Source organism: Drosophila mojavensis, unplaced genomic scaffold (genome assembly GCF_018153725.1).
Source record: "Drosophila mojavensis isolate 15081-1352.22 unplaced genomic scaffold, ASM1815372v1 contig_81, whole genome shotgun sequence".
Taxonomy (NCBI): Eukaryota; Metazoa; Arthropoda; class Insecta; order Diptera; family Drosophilidae; genus Drosophila; species Drosophila mojavensis.
The window spans coordinates 3,819,486-3,845,514 of record NW_025318907.1 but is presented as its reverse complement, the minus strand read 5'-3'; the positions used below and the strand labels follow the sequence as shown (position 1 = coordinate 3,845,514).

General features: G+C 34.4%; 2 protein-coding genes across 2 annotated transcripts; both read right to left on the bottom strand.

Annotated features, from left to right (window-relative positions):
* Positions 1–10,517: 10,517 nt before the first annotated feature.
* Positions 10,518–12,655, bottom strand: LOC6580666 (uncharacterized protein DDB_G0290587). Its single transcript, XM_032730138.2, has 3 exons — positions 12,248–12,655; positions 10,891–11,534; positions 10,518–10,747 (listed from the first exon to the last, which is right to left on the bottom strand). The coding sequence occupies exons 1-3, from the start codon at positions 12,440–12,442 to the stop codon at positions 10,663–10,665; spliced, it is 924 nt and encodes a 307-aa protein (XP_032586029.1). The 5' UTR covers positions 12,443–12,655; the 3' UTR covers positions 10,518–10,662.
* Positions 12,656–19,187: 6,532 nt separating this feature from the next.
* LOC6580665 lies at positions 19,188–20,020 on the bottom strand. The gene has a single exon (XM_002006449.4). It carries the CDS (start codon positions 19,928–19,930, stop codon positions 19,376–19,378), a length of 555 nt encoding a protein of 184 aa, XP_002006485.1. The 5' UTR covers positions 19,931–20,020; the 3' UTR covers positions 19,188–19,375.
* Positions 20,021–26,029: the final 6,009 nt, after the last annotated feature.

Sequence of the window (26,029 nt, the reverse complement as noted above, 5' to 3'; positions counted from 1 at the left end):
AAATAAAAATGCAGAAGACTTCGGTTGTGTGGCTTTTCAATTTCGGCCAGAACAACATGGCTATGGCTATGGCCATGGACATGCTGGCAACGAAAAAGTGGCCATAAACGTGCAATTCACATGCAAAGCACAAAAACTTCACTTCGAAAGCAACACTGGATGGGCGGAAGTGCCAAGCGGCATCCTTCCAGCACCAACAGCAGGAGCAGTACAAGCAGCATCAGCACCAAGGACATCATTGTTCTTGGTGTTGTTGTTGTTCGCTTCTGCCTTGTGGCTAAAACGCAAAATTTGCCTCACAATAAAAACAAAAAACAATGACAAAGCTCACAAAACAGTTTAAGTCTATTTTGGGCAGGAAGTGCCGCTTATTACGCAGGATGTGGTTAACCGGAAATGAAACGAAATAAGCCAACTGCGACGCTCTTTTCCACCTCTCTTCTCGGAGTCTGCTAAAGTCTATGTATGTTTAAGCTTGTGTATGCGTGCTTGAGATTGTTTATGTGTGTGTGTGTGTGAAGTGCATAGGAAACTAATTAAACATGCGCTTTAAGCTTATCGACTTTTCCATCAAATAGCGCAAGGCGTTTTTGGCAGCCATCTAAATTTTTAATTACACTATGCAGCAAGTATATAATAATTGAATATTTAAATGGTGATTAAATTGACTACATCAAACTAAGTTTGGTCTCTAATGAGAGTAGCCAAATGTTTTAGTTGAGCAAAGTCATATGTGGGCGAATATGGAGTCTGTATATGATGTAGACTCTCTATGGACAAAATTTGAAATAAGAATGCATCTTCAGCAGTATTTCATATCATTTATATATTCAAGAATTCTTTTATTTAGGGAGTTGAAAAATGGAGATTCAGTTCCGAGGTAATGTGGAAAGTTTCAGGTGCCACTGCTGATAAATAATAAAATTGATTATTGACAAGATTTTTAAATAGTCATCATAGTAATAATAATAAAATAGTAATAATAGTCATATTAAATCATAAAAATATGTATTAATAATAATCATTTTAATATTTAAATAAATATTAAAAATAAAATAATTTGATTTTATAATAATATTTAATTATATTAATAATAATGTGTAATAGCAATAAAAAATTCTTTCAAGCTTCTAATTTAAAAAAAAATTTTTATTCATATAAAAATAATTAAAATAATTAATTAAATAAATTAAAATAAGTTAAAATAACTCCATCATGGTAGTCTTAAAATTCGTTTTTAAATATATATAGCATTATTTCTATATCTTGTTGCACAGTGTAATCTTGTAATCCAATGCGTTGTGGAGCAAGCACAAACAAATAAACAGCAGCAGTCGAACGACGAGGTCGTTGAAATCAAATTACAAGATGCTTCTGCCATTTGCTTCATGCACTCAAACGGCTAACGCCACGCCCCCTGCCGGCCCTTTTACTCGGTTTGAGTGACCCAAATGCAATGCGTCTGCAATTTACTCGTGTGTGCGTGTGCGTGTGTGTGTGTGTGTGTGTGAGTTTGGCATTGCAGGGCAGCTAATCATGCTAATAAACACCAAGTTGCAATTGGCCAACGGGCAGCAATGGGCAACTGGCAACTGCCACAAAAAGCATTGCATACTTACAGGCGACCACTCGTGGCACTCGTTTGCATTCAATGCGCGCTGATGTTGCTGTTGCTGCTGCTGTTGCTGTTGCTGGTAGTGCTGCTGGTATTGCTACTGCAAGCTTTCACTGCAAATCATACAAAATTGCATTGGTTATGCATTTGGCAGTCAATTGTGAATTTGGCCATTGCCATTACCAATTGAGCGCCGTTTTGAGTGGTCCATTAAAAGTCGAACAGTGCATTAGTGCAATAGGCTATATAAATATCACAACTAAAATGAACCAGTAATAATGTTCTAGTCGTGCATGTTTGATTCTTAGATATCCGGTAATCTATTCCATTTATTTATTACGACATACACTATTGCTGATCAAGCGCGTATATTCTCTAAAGTAATCGTGCCTAACCTTAAACATGAAACAATCTCAAGTGGATTTGGAAGAAAAAATGCCCATACTTAATGGAGTATTTATCTTCTAGATGTATCATAAAAGTATATGTATGAACATATCATTTAATAAAACATGGACTCTTTCTCTCATATGGTTAATCACTTTCTCTCTAATAATTTAGAAATTTTCAAATTATCAATTCCAAATGCTGTGTGTTACATTCTTGAATGTGTTAAGAGCATCTGAGTCTCCCCGACTTCTTCTATCTGTCTCCCTCTCCCTATCTCTATCCCTGTGGCACTCTGAACTTTTCGATTCAGTTGTTTATTTTTTTGTTTACCACATTCGTAAAAGTTTTAACCTCTCTGAGTTACAGCACGAAGCTAACTTATTTTGCTTCTCTCTCGCTAGCCTAAGGGCATGAAATTTCTGTAACTAAAACACATCTCTTATTCACTTTCGAACATCATATTACATATCAGCGATAGACAGCGAGATAAACATGAAAGTTAGGCACGAATGAGCGTTGCATATCAAAGCAAAAGGTAAATAGAAAATTCAATTTAAAGCAATTGAAGTCTGGGCTGCTGGCTGTCTGAATGGCTGGCCTTCTGTCTGTCCTCCAGTCTGGCGTTTGTTCAATTTTGTTGCCAGTCCAATTCGTATAGCATACGTTCTTATCTGGCTACCGACTTGGCCGCAAACAAACTTCCTGTATCGATGCGACCACACGTACATCTATCGACCACGCCCCCTCACTCAGCCGCCCTAACACACTAGACTGCCCTGCGGGCCAATATCTAAGTGAAAACACAGATCAACAGCACGACAATCAACAGCAGAGGCCAAAGCAAAGACAGGTGACTTAGGCAAGGAAGCGGGCAGGGGCAGTCGATAGCGGGTGTGGGTGTGGTGCACGTGGCATGGCTCTAGTCCCAGTTGTAGCAACTGCCACGTAGGCAGCTTTAGACAAGGTAAAGACATGGCCCAGCCCCAAGGCTCAGCCTGCCTGTTCCTCCGTCTCTCTCTCGCTTTCTCACTCTCTGCACTCTGGTAGATTGGTGGGCATGGTCACGCCCACAACATGCAAAAAAAAATAGGGAAAACGTCAGGCATATGCAAAGGCTACAAATTGCATGAACTTAACTGCCACGCCCACTTTGATTGGAACTTGAGCTCGAGGGGAATATCACTCTATTTTTGCCAGTTGCATTTCTTGAATTGCATTTAGGTAACATTTATGCATTTTTAATGTGACAGCTGCAAATGATGAGAAGGCAACAAACAGCCAGCCAAGTTGCCACTGCCTATGCCTGTATCCTGGCCATGTCCTTTCACCTTTCGCTTGACCTACAGTCTGCTGACAGTTTGTGCATTAGAGATATGCCCATTCCATATGCGATTCATATCTGAGTCCCTGTTTGTGTGTGTGTTTGAGCTCATGCAATTTGCAATGTTGTGAAATTTCTGAAAACTGTCACCGATCAAAGTCTTGAGACAACTGAAAAACATGTGGATAATGTGTGTGGGATTTCAGCTTGAAGTTAAATATTTTATGCAGTAGCAATTAATGTTAAAAAAAAGTTGAAAAAAAAAAAACAAACGAAATATTTTTGAGCACTAGCTTGAAGTGTTCATAAATTTAAAGATTTGTTTGCTTCAATAAACATTATTATAAATTAAAAATATATAAATGTAAATATAAATGTTTACATGTGTACATAAATAATATTATATACATTATATAATATTTGTATTTAGATGTTACTTAATTAAGATCTAGTATATATGTATGTATATGCAAATAGTATATTAATATATATTCTTAAATGCTTGAATTCAGATTTTGCTGAAACTTATTTTGACGATTCAACTATTTTATAATATAAACTGTTTTCGCCGATTCCCTATTAAAAAGTAGTAATTAAAAGATATTTACTGATAACTTAAATAAGAAAAAAAAAAAACCAAATTAATAAGTATTTTTTTCAATGTATTCATCATTCAAGTTAACAGCTTTGTAAATTTGTATATTCAATTGTGCTAAATTTTACTTGAATGATGCTAATGTGCTGAAATACACACTCTAGACATGTGTTAGGTAACTTGAGCACAAAGCAACTCTAATCAGTTATTTTTGAGTTGAAAGTGTGAGCTGGTGTATTTTTTCCTCGCTTCCTCGTAATAACCTGACATTTATCAAATACTTTACTTAAGCTAAACGCTTTGATTGGCTTCGGCATAGTTGTGGCTATAAATATATAGGTATATACAATCTAATCAATACAATACAGTCGTCGCAGAAAGTATGCATGTAAGCATATAAATATTTTAGTTTCTTCCCTTACTTACTTACTTTTATGAGTGGATCTGCATAAGAAATACAATGTTTAACTTTTAAAATTTTCTCACATATCCGTGTCTTCATAGAGTGATTCATGTCATTTATATAGGTCTTGGTATTATTTTATCATCGTAAAAGTTATCCCAAAATTGTTTCACTTATTTTGGGAACTAAATTATGATCTAAACGATTTCTTCACTCTAAGCAAATATTTCCTCAGGTACAGTAAAATAATATAAATAACCTATGCCAAGTAGTGTAGATACAATTTAATATGCAATTTTATCAGTCATTTGATATGAAACGCCAATTATAGTTTGTAATCTTGAACATTATGCTGAATGGAACATTACATTAAAAGGACATATGTTATAATAGCTCTTGGCTCGCTGCCTATGTAAATCACTTATAATATCAATATCAATGACTACTTATCTTGGCTTGCAGCAGTAACTCAAATATATCATATTCACATCATTGACACTGAAGTTTATATTATATGCAATGTAACCGACAGATTCAGTGAACCGCAATTGCTCGCTTATGTTGGCCTCCCCGCAGCCCATATGATTGATCTGCCCGAAGCATTTTGATGGATGTTTGTTTGGCTTTCACAATATTTCTATATGAACTACACAATGTTGCATGTGCCACACGCTTGGCAACTCATTTAAAAACTTTCCAATAGTATTAATAGCAAATGTCACTCGAGTTTAGCTGGCAACAATTTTAAATTATTACCTCTAATATATCCAGGAACTTGGCAACTTTAAAAAAAAAGTTTACATTGCGCAAATGTTTTGTCACGATAAAGGTGTCAGAAAGAAAAAAAAAAGACTGAAATAAGCGAAGGTAAAGCGACATAAATTGTGTTTATTTTTGGTTGAGCTACAAAGTGTAGCATACTTTTGTGCGCGCAGTTTTTTAAGGTGACAGCGACACCTTATGCCACGCCCCGCACGCCACTCCACGCACATTTCATTAAAGCACAATGAACACATTCCAAGCGGAATGCCTGTTGGCAGTGGGGCTCTGAGAGGAGCTGGGACTGGGCGAAGCAGCGTCAGGGTCTTGGAAAATATTTGCAACACTTGGATATTTCTACAAGGCCTAAGGCCTGAGTGAGGGGAGGCTTGAGTGCGGGTGGCTTGAGTGAGGAGGTTGAATCGTAGCCCATAAAAAATAATAAATATTATTTATGTGCTCTTTGATAAGGACACGCTGCTAGACGTGTTTAAACATATATGTAGCTGCAGTGTTTATTTACAGGGTATTTTGGTAATGTGAGATAAAACTACAAATCGGGAAATAGAGAGCTTTTAAGGTAATATTTGTAAATATTTTTTTTTATATTTTTTAAAGAACCTTCAATTGAAATGAAAAAAAAAATGATAATAAATATATATTTTTATATTAATAAAATCAGTAAAAAAGGTTACCGTTTTTTTTTTTATTTAAATATCAAAACCAAACTCTCCAATTTCATATTATTAATCAATAAATATATATAAATTAATATAATATATAATAATATATATATATATATATATATAATATACATTAAATTTATAGTATCAATAGTCAAAAATATTAAGCGTTACTTGTATACATTTTTTGAGAAAAATAAAAATAATAATGCAATTTTTTTTCTGCCACATCTATCATAAATCGCTAATCACTTTGATAATTCATATGAAATATGTCTAGATATGTATGCTTCGTTGTACAGGGGTTTTTTTTTTTTTTTTTTTTTTTTTTTTTTGAGAGATAATATTTATTTAAGCGCTGAATCTGTACAATGCAAGTATAGTACCTTAACCACACAGTTAGATTATATTATATAGAGCCTAACCTTCTCTTTGTACAGAGTATCTGCCAGTCGCTTTCTTTGCTTTTGCTACCTCACATTTCCTTTTGAAGTTTATGTAACGCATCTAATCGCTGGTATTTGCGGCATGCGGCAACTTTTTTAAAACATACCGTGAATTGCCTTTGAAATGCGTTGCTATATGTGTGCATAGTTGGCTTTAAGAGTACCGCATAATTAATGCAATATACGCACGCATACACATAAGTACATAGGCAGGCACACACACACATACACGACCACACACACGCATACATAACATTTTAAGCACCTGCGTCACATAAAATGAAGCCATATACGAGGGCAGCTGTATCTGAATCCTTCTGCCTGATAAATGTGAGTAAACACACTCACACACACAGATATACCTATACACATATATTATAAACACACTCTCTGCATTACACACACACACATACTCGCACACACAATCTCCGACACTTGTTTATTTTAATAATGTTAACCTAATTAAGTGATTAATATGCAAAATGTGCGCAGAGATTAAAACGCAGCGCACGGCAGCCACGTTAAATTTTACATAACGTTGATTTTTATTTGAAGCCTTCGTCGTCAGAATTCATGGGGTTCAAGCGCATTAACCTAAAGTAAATAAATAAATAAAATGTTCAGAAATATTTGTTGACCTAAAATATGAGCGATTAGGCATCTTGCGCAGTATTTGTTATTTGTGCATATTACTGATAACATACCTAAAAATCGGTGAAATTTTGAAAATATTAAATTTAGTTTAAAATTGTCATATTTCAAATGATTTATTTTGAAAATATTAATTATTATAAAATAACAATTTTTTTTTTTTTTTTAACAAGTTTTTATCTTTTTTATTTGTTTTAATTTAAAAATGTAAAGTATATATATTTCTTTTTTATATGATGATATATTTTGAATCCAATCCAAAATATTTTTTTTGCTATTATAAAAAAGGTTTTCTTAAAAAAAAAAAATAATTTTAAAAGTCAATTTTTTTGAAAATAAAATAAAAATAAAATAAAATAAATTGGTTAATATACATATATAGAGATATATTTTTCTAACTAAATTCACTCAAAATTTTTTAATTAATTAAGTAAATGATTTTAATTAACCGAAAATGTGTGTTTTTATGCCCTCGGCCTATTGGAATTGGAGTTGGAAATTCATTTTCAGTGTCCCTTCAGTTCAAGCCTTTGCAACGATGATTAATGTCATCGCTTATCTTCATTGAATGCCAACTGTCACCTGCAAAATGTGGCAGTCACTGTGCCTCCTACATCTTCACTGTGCATTCAGCTCTTAGTCAAGCCGGGCTTAGTGAAAGGCCTAAAATCTCAGCGAGCAATTATTTGTTTCCCAAGTACTAAATGCCCGAAAGTAGGCAATAAAAGGCGTAGCACCCAAAGCCTTTTTCAACACTAAAAGCTACTCAACGCTCCCCTTCCTTTTTTCTGTGCAACTAATTGATGAGCAGCAAATGGCGCGTACGGCAGGAAAAAAAAGGACGACGGAAGAAGCGGAAAGTGAAGAGCAAAATGCGAGCAGAGAATGCAAAAAAAGGGCTCTTTCCGTAGGCAACTGTCAAGCGAGATCTTTGGGCATTGCTCAAACGCTTTGCGAACAATTAAAGGTGCAGCCAAAATGGCTAAATGACAGAAAGTGGCTAAAAGTGGCTAGAAATAGCTACCATTTAGCCAAAGTCCTTGAGCTCCGGGCTTTAGAAATTAGAATTAATATTTTTTCGCTGAGTTAACACAATTTCAAGTTGGTTGCGCGACCAAAAACTGAATAACGGTCAGCTCTTCCTCTGGATGCTGTTGTTGTTATTGTTAGCACCTGTGTGTGCCTATACTGGTGTGTGTGTGTGTGTGTGGGTGTTTGTGTACTGCTGCTCCTGCCAAGGGAAATGTAAGCTTTTGCACGTCTTGTGCTGAGCCAGCTGCAACGATGGCAGCTGCAGCTGCGCTGATAATAAATTCATGATGAAGTGCAATTTATACACTTCATATGCGAGCCCCGGCTGGACCCAAACCACCCCACCAGCCGCCTTGTCCACTCTTTCTGCTGAGCTTCGCAACGTCCAAACAGAAAAAGGCAAGCGAGTGGATGAGAGAGAGAGAGAGAAAAAAAGAACTTCCAAGTTTTTCGCAGCGATGCATTAAGCCTTGAAATGTTTGCGGCTAAAACTAATTACGAATGCGACGTCTCTTGCTCACCCGCAAAAGTTTTCCTTGGCCAAAAGTGTTCGCAGTATGAAAATGTTCCTCTTTGAACGCAATTTCATTTGCAATTAATCTAATTTTTAGTGCATTTTCTTTCGTTTGCTGATTCTGCATTCTGTAATTCTCCAATTCTCTAATTCGGTATTCAGCGTTGCAGTTCGCCTTTGCATGCAAATGAGCTGGCCCTTATGTATCAGCCAATTTGTGCATCACGCCCACAAATGCGCCGCCACCCTCCACATCTGAATATTCTTCATCATGCAAATGATTTCCTTTCGGCCAGCCAGCCAGGTGGCCAGATGGCCAGATGGCCAGGTGGCCGGTAATGGACTTGCAATAGGCTCGTCTCTTGCATATATTACAATTCGACGCATATATTGGTTGAGCGAAATATTTCCTTTTGCCATATTAAAGATGAAAATGAAATTTTGGTGTAATTTAATTGTGCTCAAGTTATTTGTATTAATTGCAATGAGAAAATTCTATTTTCACATGACCCGAATAATTTTTGACGTGTCCAGGCGAACTGTAATTGAAACATGGCTAATCGAATTATGTCAAAGGCAACTGCAAATGATTTTCTTTTTAATTATTACTTCAATTAGAATCATGTATTTACAGAATTTCTAAAATAAATATATTATATATGTATATATTTAATTATATGCTTAGTATTCAGTCAGGTAACTCTTATATCAATGTGTTGATTTTGGCATATTAAAGAGTTGGAGACTTTAAGTTTTACTTTTACTATGTCTTCGAAATAGAAAATCATCATCAACAAATAATAAATTTTCTTAAGCCTTTCTAATGAATGAATGATTAACCATATTATTTATCAATCTACTTGGTTTGCTAAGGTGTTCGGATTTTATTTTATTTAAACTAAAAGCGGACAGACAAATTGACTCATTTTCATTTCTTATTTTCTCATTTTAAAAATAATTCAATATATTTCATGTTCGTTAATCGTTTTTCAAACAAATAAATTAAAATTTCAAAATGAATATTATAGCTTAAATTTATAAAATATGTATATCTTGATTTATTTTATTTGAAAATACTTACTAAATATGAATAGAAAACAATACATTGCAATTAATCGCATTTGATTATTTCACTAATATTTCTTCCATATTCCATCGATGTTTAATATTTAAATTGCACTTGGCCAGCATCTGAACACTTTTCTCTATTAGTACCATAGCCACAGCACAATTTAGTTAGCCACACAATTGAACCATTCAAATCATTTATAATTTATTTCATGTTTAATTGCTGTAGCAGTTAATTATTTGGTATCGAATTAAATACAGAGGTAAATGTGCATTGAACAGAAAGCAGAGGACTTTTAGTTCAGAATATACATATATATATACTATATGTGTATATAACTATATTCTCATTGCACCAATTTGCCTGGCCCGCATTTTGTATGCCTAATTTGGTGTTCAAATTATGCACATATAATATCAAATATTTATTTTAGTGCATGTGTCCTTGTAGTGCTCAATCTGAACTATTAATGCGGAGCAATCTTGACGTTATTATGTTAAGTTAGCCAAAGCAATTTGTGTATAAGTTAAGAATCAATTTAAACTTAATTGCTCATAAATTTATAATTTGCTTTAATAATAAATTCGTTGCAATTAAAATTATTTTAGTCATGCATATTTCACTTAGTTTCTTGGATTAAGATTATCGTTATTCCAAGTGAAAATCAAATGTATTTGTTAAAAAAAATTTTCATATATTTAAAAAAAAAATTTTTTAGTAATCTTTTTATTAGTAAATTTGAGTTTTTATTTTTATTTTTTTTGAGACTGGCTTATAATTTTGGTGTTTAACATACTTTACTTTATCATATATGCAAAACAAAATCTTTGCAGAATTTAAGTACCTAATACATTACAGAAAATAATTCTGTATAATTAAATATGTGAATTTAGTCAATTATTTTGTTAACGACCCAAAGTCTCTGCATCTTGAGATTGTATTAAATAGCTCCACTAAGAAATTTCAAGAGCATCGTTGGCATTCATATGCCTCCCATTGCATTTCATTAGCATTTCAATTAGCATATCAAACAAGGGAATATTCAAAGAGTCAGGAATCTCTTTCATGCTTTAATTGTTAGCCAAGTGCATATAAATTTGATAACTCGAGATATTTATTAATTTAATACCAAATTATAGTGCTTAAGACTAACAAAAAACTGCGCAATCATGTGGAGGCAGAGCTTAAGGTGAGATCTGTAGACCATGTCCATGAGCATGACGATTGCCAGCAAAGGGCAGCGACACCAGCATGCTGAACAGCTTTCTTCTATGAAGCGAAGGTGGAGAGGGATAGAGAGAGGGAGAGGGAGAGAGCAAGCAAGAGGTGGCGTTATAAGAAAGAGAAAGAGAAAGACACATTTGATAAGCTGATTATAAATTTGAAGATTCTTTGTTTATTGATTCGCTTACAAGATGGAACTGGAGTTGCGTTTGCTGCGGCACTTGCCCTGCGTATCGCGGAACTGATGGGCGCGACAGCGTGTGGGCGTCTCAGCTGGTGCGGCACGTTGCACTTTGACCTTGAATATGGGCGAATCGTGACCCTTTCCGGGCGTATACTCTATATGAGAGGGATAGGGCGAAGCAGTTGCAGCTGCAGCAATCGGTGTTCTCGATGTTGTTGTCGTTAGGGGCTCATCTTTGGAGCGCGCATGCAGCCATTTAGGCAACAGCGTCGATGGTCCGCCTATGGGCGTCTCCATGATAATTAAATTGCTCGCCTTGGGCCGCAAGCGCTGCGTCGCTGCAATGTCTGCCAAGAGCTGAGCGCTGTATGTGCTCATATTGCTGCTGGGCGTTGGTATCGATGCAGCAGTAACAGCAGCAGCTGCCGTTGGAGCGACTGTTGTTGGTTGAGTTGCTGTAGGTGTGCTTGATGTTGCTGCTGATGATGCTGTTGGTGTTGTTGGTGTTGCTGCTGTTGTTGTTGCAGCTGCCGCTGCTGCTGCTGCTGCTGATGGTGTTGTGCTGGCTTCAGTGGTAAACTTGATGGGCTTAATAGTCAGTGCACTATCATCATAGTAATAATCATCGTACTCCTCATTATACGATTCCTAATAAAATGAAGAAAAAGGCAAATATAAAAGTTGCCATTGGGCATAAGCAACTGCAAAATACTCGTTCAAGGTTGAAATATAGTTAAATTCAAAGTAATTTACCCTTCAGAGAAGTAAATCTCTCAGAAATCTGAAATCTAAACAAAAATTCGAGTGATCAGAAATACTTTTCAGCTTAGATATCCCTTAAGAGCAACCATACGCTAAAGCTTATCCTATTAGAGATGGAAACCTACCTGATAGAGATCCTCGATCTAAAGTCTTTAAGATCAGAAATCAGTTAGACATTCAACATTATATATTGGGAAGCCATGGTTGACGTATTTAATATATGTATTTATAGAGTACATATATTTTCAGATTTGCCGTTGACGTTATGTAAGAGGTAAGCCAAGAGTAGCTCACTTCTAGCTCGAAAATTATAGAAGTTAGTAGTGTGCAATTATAATTCAAACTATGAAGCTCTTTTAGCTATATTCCTTAACACCATATCATTCTTCTCAGTTCATGATATCATACAGCAATGATTTCATTCCCCATTTTCCAGATCCCTATCTCTTCATATACTTCAAATCTAATTACAAGCTGTACTGTCTTCCATAAAACTAATATACTCTTCTCACATCATGCACAAGTATAACAAGGAAGTTATTTTTAGCCAACAATCATTGTTCAACTTGTCGCAGCCACATTCCAGCACAAATACTTACATCGGCCAGCTCATTTTGATCCACCTCTATGATGGCCACATCCTTGATGCTCACGTGTATATTGTATTTGCCCGTCTGGCGCTGATCGTAGAGCGCGTGAGACGATTCATTCTCCTCGGCTGCTTGCTGCAGCGGCTGCATTTGAACGTGCAGCACGCCAAACGTTAACAACATCAACGACGACAGCTTCAGCATTCTGCGGGAGATTGAGTGATGCGAGAAACCAGTTCTTGGGCAGTAGCAGTTGCAGTTAGTCTTTCAGTCTGTCTTCCACTCAACACGATTTTTTCAGAACTGTTGGCTTGAACGATGCGCGAACAACTGAGCTGACCAGCCACTCGGAGGGCTCTACTTAAAGGTTCTCGATGGCACCTACTTAGCTGCCGAGGTGTAAGAATATGTGTAATGTGCTGCAAGAGGCGCGACTGAAAGTGTCAGCTGCTGATAAGCTTAAACGAGTTCTGTACATGTCTTACTACTACAAGAAGAAACTTTTTATTGAGCCTCATTTGGCAAAGAAACGTATTTTTGATCTCTTAAGTAAACGTTTAAGGTTTGGTAAACAAAATAAATGAAGATGATGAAGCTATTAACAGAGAGTAAATTCATTCTACTTCATAATGAAAACTATCATGCATTGAGGCAATGTTCTTTAATGTCAACAATATTTCTAAAATATATATGTTTATAAGTAAAAATTGCTTAAATATTGGGTGGCCTTTATAAAGCCAACATCTTTCCTCTTTCTTTTATGACATATAAAGGTATTCCTTATTTCACTATAAAATTTTAAAATAATTTCAACTACAATTTATTGCTTTATCCCCTACTTTAAACGCTTTGTTCGTTCTGAAAATATTTATATTTAATTTTAAAAACTCTCTGCGACCTCGACACTCATAAGGAATGGCTTGCTATTATCAGAACTATCCTTTTTTGGTTCAACAACAGTTAACATCAATATTTACATGCACTATGCAAATGCAAACACTCGAATACCATCTTAAAGGTTCTCGAGGCTCTCGAGCGGTAGTGAGGGCCAGCTAGGTGGTTGAGAGGGGGCAGCTGAGCGGGGGCTAACCGCATGCAATGTGTACCCATGTAATTTGAGTTGAGTGGTCAGCATGAAATGAACCATCAAGCAACACCAACTAAATGCTCAACTGCATCTAATCATAAGCGCAAACAGCTAACAACACGCACAAATAGTTCTCGACACTTGATCGACGAGCTATGAGCTCTGATTGGCGTGAGAACTTATTGGCTGCAAAGTGGGTGTATGCAAATAGAGAATGGCTTAGTATTTAAAATGTTATAGATGCTGTGGAATAAATGACTATTTGAGGAGGTAAAGAATAGAATAGAGGAATTCTCTATTACGAGTTAGAATGTATGTAGGAGAGCAAAGAGTGAAGTTAAAAAGAAGTGTACTTAAGGAAGTGAATTTTAAGTAGAAGAAGAAATATATAGCAAGATATGTTAAATAAGGTATATGTATATAGATTCAGTTTAATTTAGATTTGCAGATCTAAATAGCTTTTAGTTGTGTTTTGATTAGTAGCAGTTGAGTTTTATGTGTCCAATTTAAATTTTATCTTATCCAATTATGTAAATTGCACAGCTTTGTCTTAACTATTTTCATATTCATATACTATTAAATTTAATCATTTTAAATATTAATTAGCGATATTATAAAATTGTGTTGAATGTATAGAACATGGTTTTCATATTTCTATACTATTAAATTTAATAAATTTAAGTATTAATTAACTACTGTTTAAGGATGATATTTAATATATAAAAAAAAAAACATATTTTAGCTTTTATATAATTTACGTATCGTAAATTAAGTCAATTGCCTTCACAGCTTTGCATATTACATACAATTAAAGTATTTATTCAATTATCAAATCAAAAACAAAATTAAAAAAAAAAGTACAAGATAAAACATATTGAAATAATATAATAAATAAAAGAAATATTTTATAAATATGCTTTCTACGTTTACCATAAAAAATTAAAGCTCAACTCTTTAAAGGTTCAACAATTAAAGGCATATATTTAATAGCACAGGCGTTTCACATTTCCTTTTAATTCGAACTGTTAATTTAAGCAAATAAATCTGATAATATTTACAGCAGAATTTAAAACACTTTCAATGTTCGCTGTCAGCGCATATTTTAATTTACACTTTCATTTTGTTTTTGTTTTTCCCTTTTCCTCTTTTTTGATTGCTTTTGGTTTTAGTAAAATGTAGCTTGTTTTTTGTAAGAAAAATGTTCTTTAATTGAAATTGATGAATTGCGCTGGCAGTGGCATTTATTTACTTAATTGAGGAGTCAATTGCATTTTGTAACGGTGAATGCAATGCACAGCAGTTTTTCTTACACAGGCAACAGCAGGATATGTCGCTCCCGCACCTATCCCAGCGAGAGTTGCGTTTGGGATGCATCGTTAAATCATTTTTCATCTTTATATAAAATAATTTTTTCTCCGTGTATACAAATATGTGTTTGTGTGTGGGTGTTCTTATATACGTGTATACATTAATTTGTGTTTGTAATTTCCGCCATTGCGAAATGGCTGATGGGGCAGCTGCAATTGCAACACGACAGCTGCAACTGCAACTGTAGCTGTAATTGCAACTGTTGCATGCGTGTATGTGTGCGCACGTGTGTGTGTGTGTGTGTGTGTGTGTGTGCGTCCCTGTACGCAGTGCACTAATTAAATTAATTGCTTAATTTTAACTTAATTTGCCACATGTGGCAAGTTGTGTTCGCCTCGTTTTGTTTGCCCCATTGCTCACACGTGCATTTGCCTTTGCGTTTGCTCCTCCTGCCAGCCAATTACTGCACGTTCTCTTTGGATAACCATAAAATTTGGTTTGTTGCCATAACAACAACAACAACTACAACAACAACAGCAGCAGCAACAACATCAACTGTGTCTCTGCGGGTGTGCATGTGTGTGTGGTTGGCTGAGTGTGTGAGTGCGAAAGTGTGTATGCGCTTTAGTTGGGGTTTTTTGCATGGCTAAACTTTAACACCTCTATCACTTGGTCAAGTTTTAAATGCTATCATGCCTGAAACACAGCTTGAAAGCATCCAAAGGAATACGCCATACAAATTTCTAATTATTTCTTGAAAAAAAAAAACATTTTAATTGTGCAATAGTTATGAACATTTTGAAGACATGGCATCTCTAATAAAGACAAAAACTATGAAAACAACTTTAAGCTGCAGTATTATAAAAAAAAGTTGCAGTGGAATTTTGAATACATTTTATATGTAAGAAATTTTATTAATGAAACTTAAGGCCATTAAATATTTTTATAATATACAATATATTAATAAAATAATATAAAAAATTTAAGTATGTAGAAATTTTAATATATTATAAAAATATTTTATAACAAAAATGAAATATAATAAAATATTTAATTTATCATTAGATATATATAAATATCATTTAAAAATAAATAACAAGGGCTGCAGTCATATTGTTGTTGATATAGCTGGCACCTCATAAACCTTAAATTTAAATAAAATTTTTATATATTATTATTTTTTTTATTATTATTTTTTTTTATTATTATTATATTTTTATCAATCAAAGCATTTTGCTCTGAAATCATACAGTAAATGAGGATTCATTCTAGAATTCGCCTTCTTCAGCTGCTTAAACTGATAGTTCATTTATTAATAATTCATTGCTTGATTACCTCATTCTATTAAAAAAAAATAAAATAAAAAATAAATGATTAAAATTTATATGAAAATTGCAAACGCTTATAAAATTCTGGTTGAAAAGTCATACACACTGTATTTATAGCAACTGAATTAAGGGTTTTTTTTTTTATAAAGATAAGTTAAATTTAAAACCTGAATTTTTAAAAGATTTTCTTGTTTACTTTGATCATGTTGAGAATTGTCTAGTGTATTGGATGATAGGGAGTAAAATTAGACTTGATATTGATATTGATGACAAATAACTACAACACTTAGTAGAGCTGCTCCCAGCTGTTAGTGCAATGCAGGTGAAGTAAAATTTAAACATTAAGTTTGAATTTTTATTCAAGACTTGTACTTGTAAATGATTTTTAAAGTTGTTGAAACTTATAGAGTATTATTATGTAAAGTTAGATATGTTCATATTATATTCAAATGAAATTATCCGGTAAGTGGGATGGGTAGTCTAAAGACTTCTGATTCAGTTTCTGTGACAGAGTCATCTGGGAAGTTTATAAAGTTTTCCAAAGCTTTTGGGAGTTTAAACAGAGAATTCTTACAAATTTCATACCCAGCCGCACTATTATATATATTTTCATGATCAGAGCTGTAATGATGCTTTAGCTTCACTGAGTTTTCCTTGCTTAAAATTGCACGCATTTTTAAGATTTTTTCTCTGGTTACATTACATGCAAAATTTTCAGCATGCAAATCTCATTAACTTTTCGCTATGAAATTGTTATCTTGTTTTCCTTCTTGTCTTCCACTACTACTTCGTCTCACTGTTAATCCAGTAGTCCGAAAAGTACGAAATACTCGTAATCCTTCAAAAAGATACAAAGTTGTCGCTGCCAAGGCACCTGATTATGCAAATTGACAGCAGCTGCTGCTGCGACAGTTCAAGTTGTTGTTGATGTTATTGTTGTTGTTTTTGGTGTTGCATCTGCTGGCGCTGCAGCTGTTGTCTTGGCCAACTTCAATTTTCTTGCCATTATTTTATTTTTTATTTTTGGCAGCTTGCAACACTAATTACCTACATTAGACAACCTGCACAGCATCGCAACTCAATTAGCAACTGTAAGCGGCACTCGGCGAAACCGTGCAACATTGTTGTTGTTGCTGCTGTTGTTTGCTGCATTATTCACGGTATCCTTTGACCTTTTGGCCATAGCAGCAGTTGCAGCAGCAGCAGCAGGAGCAACAACAACAACTACGTAAATTACAAAGCGCTTAAATACGCTGTTTTGTCAAATTAAACCAAAGCTAAATAAGCCAGTTGGCCAGGCAGCACCAATGAGGGCTGAAAAGAGTTGGCTGGTGTTGGTGAGTGGACAGGAAGTTGCAGTTGAGCAGCCTGGCGACAACGGAAGCTGAGCCCAAAAACAACAACAGCAGCAACAAAGCTGGACAAACTTTTGCCAAGCGGAATTGTAGCAGACACCCAACAACAACAACAACAAGTGGTAGGAGGAGAAACTACAGTGAAAGTGTTGCGGAAGTGCTGTTGAGGGAGAGAGAGAGAGGGAGAGGGAGGGAAACGCAGAGATGGAGCTCGCTCAGCAGTTGGCATTAGGTAGCTGGGTGCTTTAACGGATGTCGGACGCCATTTTGCTGTTGTGCACAAACATGGCCGCCATTTGGTAAACCATTTTGATTGCGAGCTTTATTCCGCTTTCAATGTTTGCAACACAATTATAATAAGTTCTTTTTTTTTTTTTTTTTGAAAAATATCAAAACAAATACAAACTCCCATTTGATATGATGGGATATTTTGTACAGTAATTTATAAATGTATAAAATAATCAATAATGAATAGTTTTATAGTTTAGTTATTAAATGAAATATAGAAATGACAAATCACAGTTTTTTCTGACTATATCACCTCGTTATATAGGGTATTTAATGTTCGGCGCTTTGAATTTTCCTTTGCCTCTTGTTGTTTAAGTTTGCATCTGAATGTATTTATCCATTTGCATACCTGGAGGCGTTTATGCGTTTCAACAGCAGCAGCAACTACTTGAAACCCATTTCCATAGCCATTTACAATCCATAAACCTCTCGCTCTTTCTCGCTTTTGTTCCCTCAACGTCCTCCCACTCCTCCCGGTGTCTGGCTCTTTTCGTTTACTTATGCATGCGCTGCGAGAGTCCAGCATAATAATTACAGTGCGCTATCAGCACCGACATTCAGCATGAAAAATTGCCTGGCAACGCCACCTGTTGGGCAACTTCTTCTTGGCTGTTGCTGCTCTCTTCTAACTGCAGTTAGTTCTGATTCACAACCACAACAATAACAAGCAGAATAACAACAACAACAATAAAAACAACCAACTATGCAAAGCCATAAAACGCAAGTGTCACACGGATTATTCATGAATGGAGCATGCAAATCGAGAAGCCAAGTAAACGCGTTGGCCGGCTGAATACAGAATACAGTGTTGAGAAATAAGAAAAAATGTTGTAAAGCATTCTGCTATGAAATATCTATCGGAAACTTACTTTAGTAGAAGTTTATTAAATATAGAATTGAAATATTAACTTATGATAAGAAGTTTTGAGTAATAAAGATAAATTGATGCATATTCGTCGAAACTAATCGAAAAGTTTAATAAGAAAGTTACATTTAATTCGGGAATGAATCTTTACCATGGTAGGTTTTTCAATAAAAATATGCAGTATTGAATAAAAAGAGATTAAAAGTCGAGCATCAATTAAGAGATTAGTGTATCTAAAAGTTGCTTACTCTTTAATGTATTTTATTTTATTTATCTAAGAGATAATAGTAATTCCTTACAATTAGGGCGAGACTATCCCTCTTCTAATTCGCAGCCATATACTTTCAGTTTCGTTAAAACATGTATAATAACTATAATAATAGTATTAATGAAAGTTGTTCATAAAGACTTTTAAAATGTTCAAAGCTAAAAAATAGAAATAAAAAAATAAGAAGAGAAAATGTAAGAGATTGGTAAAATTAGAATATTTTGGTATACCATATAAAATTAAAAAAAAAAAAAAATACAATAGTAATAATAAAAATAAACAATAATAATAAAATTTAATAAAAAACGAATAGCAGAAATGTGTAAATTATTAAGAAACAAACGTTAGTCCCGACTATATCCTGAATCTTGATGGCTTTTAGATTGCTCACTCTTCTTCATTATGAAATAATCGTAATATTATAGATATAATCACAGTACAAAATGTGAATTAAATGACGCATATAATCCTTTATTTGTAATCATTTGCAATTTAGTGTACAACACGTATATATGGTACCCGTTCGGCCCTCATACAATACAATATTAAATTTGATCGAAACTGTTAAAAAATGTTTCAAATTAACATATAACATATTTAAATAAATATGCATATATGTATACATAAAGTGATATACTTCACAATGCTTTTGGCTTAACGATTGCCAACTTTCCCTTGTTTATTTTATCGCGCTTATACCAATCCTCGACATACTCCTTGTTCACCTTGGCAATGCTCGCCAGATAGCCCACATAGTCGACATCGCTATCGAGTGCCAGGATTTCGCCATAGAGGCCACTCATCTTTAGGCTGTAGCGTGCCAGGGCATCGGGCACTTCGTATTCATTCATCTCCGTCTCATCGCAGAACTTGACCAGCACCTTGTGGCCTTTGGTGAAGCGTTGAGCGGCATCCGGGGCTTTCAGCTGACGCTGAAGGTCTAGCATATCCTCCTTCACCTGCCGCAAAGCATCCATCTTCAATTTAACCTGCTCCTTTAACAGATTCGTAATATCCAGGCACTGTTGCTCTTGTCCAGCGATAAATTCCGTTAGTTTCTCAATACTTGTATTTTTCGATTCGCTCATAAATTTGCGGATGTCCGTAATGCGTTTCACGTCGGGCAATGCCAAATGATTGGTGCGACCGCTCATGGAGATCAACTCCGGCATCTCCAGATTTGCGGTACCCATTTTAAATAAAATATATTTTATATAAATATATCTAAACAATTCAGTTATTTTATGACAAATATTTCTCTATGAATCAACTGCTTCCTCAATACAAATACGATTTAAGGCCTGCCTGCCTTGTTTCATTTGAATATTGTATAATAACTAATACGAAAAAATAATAATAATAAACGCTTTAAAGCTTTGTGTGTATTTTAGATTAGATTTTTGGCACATTTCTTTTTTTTTTCTTCCGCCAAAAAGTATGCAATATTTTTTAGCCATTGTCGATAGATATTTATATTCAATTTATTTGGCATAATACTGCCTTTTTGACAGTTTTCCACGAAATTTTTGTTTTTGAAATTCAGCAATTTAGTATTCTGTCCACTATTTAATTAACGATTTCAAACATTCCAATTGACACACACATGAAAGCTGCAATTTTTTATCGTTTTTAGTGTTGATTGAAACGAGCTCAATAAAAATGCCAATTCCCTGCCAGAGGATAGTTTACCTTGTTCACAGTTTGTAAGGCGTATTTAATATATATATATATATATTCAACTTTAATTTCCATATAGAAAAACTGAGATAAATCATAAAGCCGACATATCTATCTTAGAAATTATTTAATAAAATGTAATAACATCAGTTACTATTGTTAGGATATCTATCACTTTGGCAATTGCCCTCTGTTCTTCCATTATATATCTCAATTCATCCCCAAATAAAATTAAATACTAAAACAAATAAACAAATATTCATGCATATTTTTCGACGATAAATCTATCTATGCGATTTATTATTTATTGGGCATTCATTTTCCTGTTTCAATTTAATTATATATGTATATATAAAGAATAAAAATAAGAAAATAGTTAACCAAAAAAATATTTATATATATTATAATATATATAAATAATTAATAAGTATTCTTAGTTTTTATATATATTGCTCAACAAAATATTTAATACGCATAATTTTTCTGATTTTACAGAAATAGACCAACATTCAGAATTAACAAATTTGTATTAAATATTTAATAAACGACTATCAAATATGGGTAAAAAATTTAAATAAAATGTAAAATTTGTTTGTAATATTTTTAAAGAGAAATGGTTGACACTGCGAAAATTCTTGGTTGTGCAAATACATTTGACTATTGCTGTGTGCATATATATATAAGTAAATCTATATATACAATATATATATATATTGTACATATAATAGCATTTTGACACACTTCTATTCTGGTATGCCCAAAAAGTCAATTTATGCAGTTGACTTAATTTGATTTTGGTTTGATCACAGAATTGCATTCTTCATTTCTCATTCATTTTAGCTAAAGGCAATCTGTGTACTAAATTGTATGAATGTGTGAATGCCGAAGGTATATTAAGTGAAGAGATTAAAAATCGTTTAAACTGAATTGGTTATGATGTGAATATGATGTGTTGACGCTTTCTTATGCCATAAAATTTCCAAATTTTAATAGAAGTTCCTTTGAAATAAAATATATATAAATAAAAATATTAATTATAGAACAATTAGTAAGTATAAGAATATATTCAAAAATGATAATAAAACAAAAAACAATTTCATAACAAAAAATGATAACTATAAAAAGAATTTATATTTAAAAGTTTTTTTGAATCCAAGAATATTTGATGATAAGGCAAAAATATGCAAATATTTGGTTTATTGAAAATTATATCTTTGGTCTAGGACTGAGCTCATCTAAAACTTAACATTTTTTATGAATGCTACGAATGTAAAGGCTTTGTGCATATCATTTTCTCATTACTAAAACACATTTCGATTAAGCTCTGCTTGCTCCATAGAGGGTATGGCAAAGTAAGTAATCGTACGTGTGGAAAAGAAGCTGGCACTGATTGCTGCATAAATGATTGAGAATGTGTGTGGGTGGCTGTCGGCTAGCTGGGGCATAGGTTGGGGCCAAATGGATTGGCTCTGTCTGCAGTTGCCACTGGTGGAGCCAGTAAGCCCTTGCCACTGGCATTTTGGGATGCTGCACGGCTGGAGCTATCAGCATGCCGCATTCTTGCATGCAACAAAAGGTTCACATGCAACGAATTGACATCTGAGTAAGCGTTATATGAAAATTGATGGAAAATGCCAAAATATTTAAATCTAATTTCTGTGGCGGCGCCAGATGAACAGAAAGCGAGCAAGACATAAAGATTAAGAGAGAGAGAGAGAGAGAGAGATAGAGAGGGATAGCGACAGCAAGACAGAGGAACTGCGGCCAGGCGAGCTAGTTGCAAGTCCAACGATTTAAATATGCAGTCGCATATATATTTTTAGCTATCAGAAGACACAATAGAGCAGACAATGTGAATGCACAATAAATCACCAAAAAGCGCAGCCAGAAAAAAAAAAAAAAAAAAAGAACAGAGAGAGCGAGCAGAGAAATTAAAAGGGAAAATGCGTAAAAAGCGAAAGAAAATGCAGACGAATCGTCGTTCGTCGTTCGCCGTTCGTCAGCGTCAGCGAAAGCAAAAACCAAATCATTTAATTGAATTATTCGCGATAAAATTGCAATTTATTTTGAGAGACGAGTCGAGTCGAGTCGAGTTGATTCAAACCAAACGAGCGACAGTTGCTGGCAATGCTGTCGTTGTCCTTTCCACAATGAAGACAGCAACAGCCGCAATCAGCAGCAACATCAGCAGCAGTGCAGCAGCAGCAGCAGCCAACACGCACACACAAAAGTTGCATGCCAGATTTGCCCCCAATGTCCCGTTAAAGCGAAATGCGTATTATTAGCAACGCTCCGGCATATCTATGCCACCATCTATCTTGCTGCTGCACTCTCTTGCAGTTGCACTTTGGCTGACCCATGCTCAGCGCGCTCAGCGGACAGAGTCAACTCCTCCTGGCTGCCATTTGCCTCACACAAATTGCATTGTTCTTGTTTACATTGTGCATTGCTCGTTGCATTACACTGTGTATGATTGTGCGTGTGTGTATGTGTGTGCGTGTGTGTTCTGCATCACAAATTAATTGCATATTATGTGGCACTTAGTTGCTAACTGTATTGTGCCCTGGCGCACATTATGATGCTGAATATGAGCGAGATTCACAATGGCTAAGAAATTCCAGAAATCGTCAGCAATTCGCTCTAAGCTTCCACTTGAGACACTTATGAAATACGCTCGGAAAATATTTAGTTGTTGTGCTAAATATTCGAATTTTATGAGAGCGAAATGCATTAAAATTATTATAATATATAAATGGGCAAAGTGAAGTTATTTTAAATGTTTTAGTAAATATATATAATTTTGAAATTGTTAAGAGTGAGGGTTATGATATACGACAAATATTACCGAGTAAATTATTATACTTATTATAGAAATCGATAAAAGGGGGTAGAAGATACAATTTAAAAATATTTGAATGCATCTCATCTCATCAGCCAGTCATGAAGGCAACTGACATATAATCGAAATATTTATAGATTTTAATTTCATATAATTATTTTACTCTTATATCAACTCTAACTTATAAATAAATAAATACTTACATATATATAAAATACACTGCGCAAAATCAGCAAAGCACATCCTTCACGTTTTCTATTAATATTTTCTAGTTCATACGATCGCCAGCTCGACAAATTTTCTATTGAGTTCTGTTCATTTGATCAAAGTTTCTGTGAGACCAACTGTACTTCCACATATCTGCAAATTTTTGACAATCTTAAGATTTGTTTAACGGTTTTTCTAAATTCATTTTCTCTTTTAAAAAATTAAGAATAATTTCTTTAAATATTAGAATAAACAAAACCGTTATACTCTGATTTCTGAAATTCAATGGGTTCAGAGTATAAAAAGAAACTCTTTACATTCATGCCATTTCGTCAAGAATTATATTTAATATACTTAAACATATTCAGATCAGCCAAAATATATTTAATGTTTTTCCAAAAATAAGAAATTCATCACAAGAGATTAATTTTTGTATACAACCAAATGTATTTCGATCAATTCGGAGTTTTTCAAGGGATATATTTTTTTTTTAATTAAAAAAATCTTAAATATTGGCTGTTTCATATAAAAATCCATTCGATTAAGAATTTTTAAGCAGTTTTTTTTTTTGCTCGCAAAGCAATTCATCAGATAAACAATTCACTTCTTAAATAGAAATCTCATTAAATATAATACTTAACCATCAGTTTGCAATATTAGCTTTAGCCACTCGGCTTAGCTATTTACCATGCTTACTCTTTCGCCTGCCGTTGATCTAAAAACTTTTGCTGTATTTACCTTTGTGCTTCGCAGTTTCCTCTCGCTCTCGAAAAACCATTTAAATGGAGAACTTGAGAATCAAATTTAAATACCGAGCGAATTGTGTAACTTGGCGTTTCGTTTTCTTTTGCCGGAGCTCTGGCAGCTTTCCCTCACTATCTCTCTCTCTCTCTCGCCTCAGCTGCTGGTCTCAGCTCTTTTGGTTTTGTTGCTGTAAATTTGCTGTCCACATTTCTGTTTCCGTGTTTCTTGCCGTGTTGCTGTGTTGGCATTTCATTTAGCGCACAACTTCACATTTGCGTTGCCTGCAATTGCCATTTCCGTTTCCTGAAATTTGCCACTCGTTACACACTCTTACATACACACACACACACACACACACACACACACACATTGATGTGTATATAAAGAGAGAGAGAGAGAGAGGAAGAGAATGGCGAGGCGGGAGGGAGAACAATCTACCAGCCAACCGACATTTTCATTTCCATGCTTGGGCGCTTCGCACGAATCAATTATTCATCATCATCGATTAAGTAAGAGCAGCTACCAGCCCCCAACTGTCACGCCCCTCCCTCGAATCGCAGCACTCTCCTCTTTATGCAGTACTCCCCTGGCTGGGTGTCTCGCTTTTATTGTTATGATTTTTGCCGGCTGTAATGGCCTTCCCTTGAAGGACTTTGGCCAGCCAGGCAGGCAGTCAGCCAGGGAGGAGGCAGCATGAAATCCCGTTTAATGATACCAACTAAAAGCCGAGATTTATATATAGTATATAGGCATACACAAAGCTGATATATAGCATATATATTGATAAGTGTATGTGTATGTGTGTGACATATGTGCAGCTCATATATCTATGCGATACATTACAATACACGGAAAGGACAGAGACAAGTCAGGACATCTGCATCTCTGTTCAGATATCGTCCATCCCGTTTCAGTGTTGCTCTGTCCCGTTCCCTGCTCATTTTTTCCGCCGTTATCCATTAAATATTTATGAAAATTGCTTTTGCTGCAGTTTTATTCACTTCCATGTTCTCGCCGAGCAAGTCCTTGCTTTGCATGCGCTCCTTTTTCGGCCTACAACATGGCAGCCAGGAGCGGAGGCCAGTAAAACAATAAAGCTTAAGAATTCAATTTCCTAAGAGCTTAAAGCTGGCACTTCCTGCTATCTTTTTCTGCTCCGTCTTCTTCTACGTTTTGTGTGTTGTATGTGTGTGTGTGCTTGATTCTTGACACACATAAATCGTGGCAAGACATGTGCCCAGATAATCCCACATTATGAAAAAATATCTTACAATAAATATTTTGGCATCAATAGCGCAGCATTTTTAACAGTGAATCGTTAAATGCAGAAAATATACTACAAGGTTTCTCATAATGATTTATGCGAGGGGGTTATCAAGGGATTATATAATATAATATATATGTATTTATGCAAAAGTCAGCTGTGCGAATGTTGAAATATAATTAAGGGCGAAAATATGCTTAAGCAAAGAAGACTGAGACTGCTGGGAAAATATAATAAAATTAAGCTGGCTTTAATTCATAAATGTGAAAATTTCCATTTGTTAATAAATATTAAAATTAAATAAATAAAATGTTACAGAGTTTAAGCATTGTCAATTTTAGACATAAATGAACTTCATTATTATTATTTTATTATTACATTTTCGAAATGAATCTAAAAATGTAATCATAAAATAATAATAATAATATTTACAAAATATATATAATAAAAAACAAAAAATATAATAAAATTTTAATAATAATATTTATAAAATATATATAATACACAATCCAATAAAAATTAGAAATACTGAATATACATTATAGAACCAATATTAATTTA

Coding starts and splice junctions, on each gene's coding strand:
- LOC6580666 (XM_032730138.2), bottom strand. CDS start 12,442: ATGCTGAAGCTGTCGTCGTTGATGTTGTTAACGTTTGGCGTGCTGCAC. Junction 11,535..12,247: donor ATCAAAATGAGCTGGCCGAT/GTAAGTATTTGT, acceptor TCATTTTATTAG/GAATCGTATAATGAGGAGTA. Junction 10,748..10,890: donor CGCAACTCCAGTTCCATCTT/GTAAGCGAATCA, acceptor TTCGCTTCATAG/AAGAAAGCTGTTCAGCATGC.
- LOC6580665 (XM_002006449.4), bottom strand. CDS start 19,930: ATGGGTACCGCAAATCTGGAGATGCCGGAGTTGATCTCCATGAGCGGT.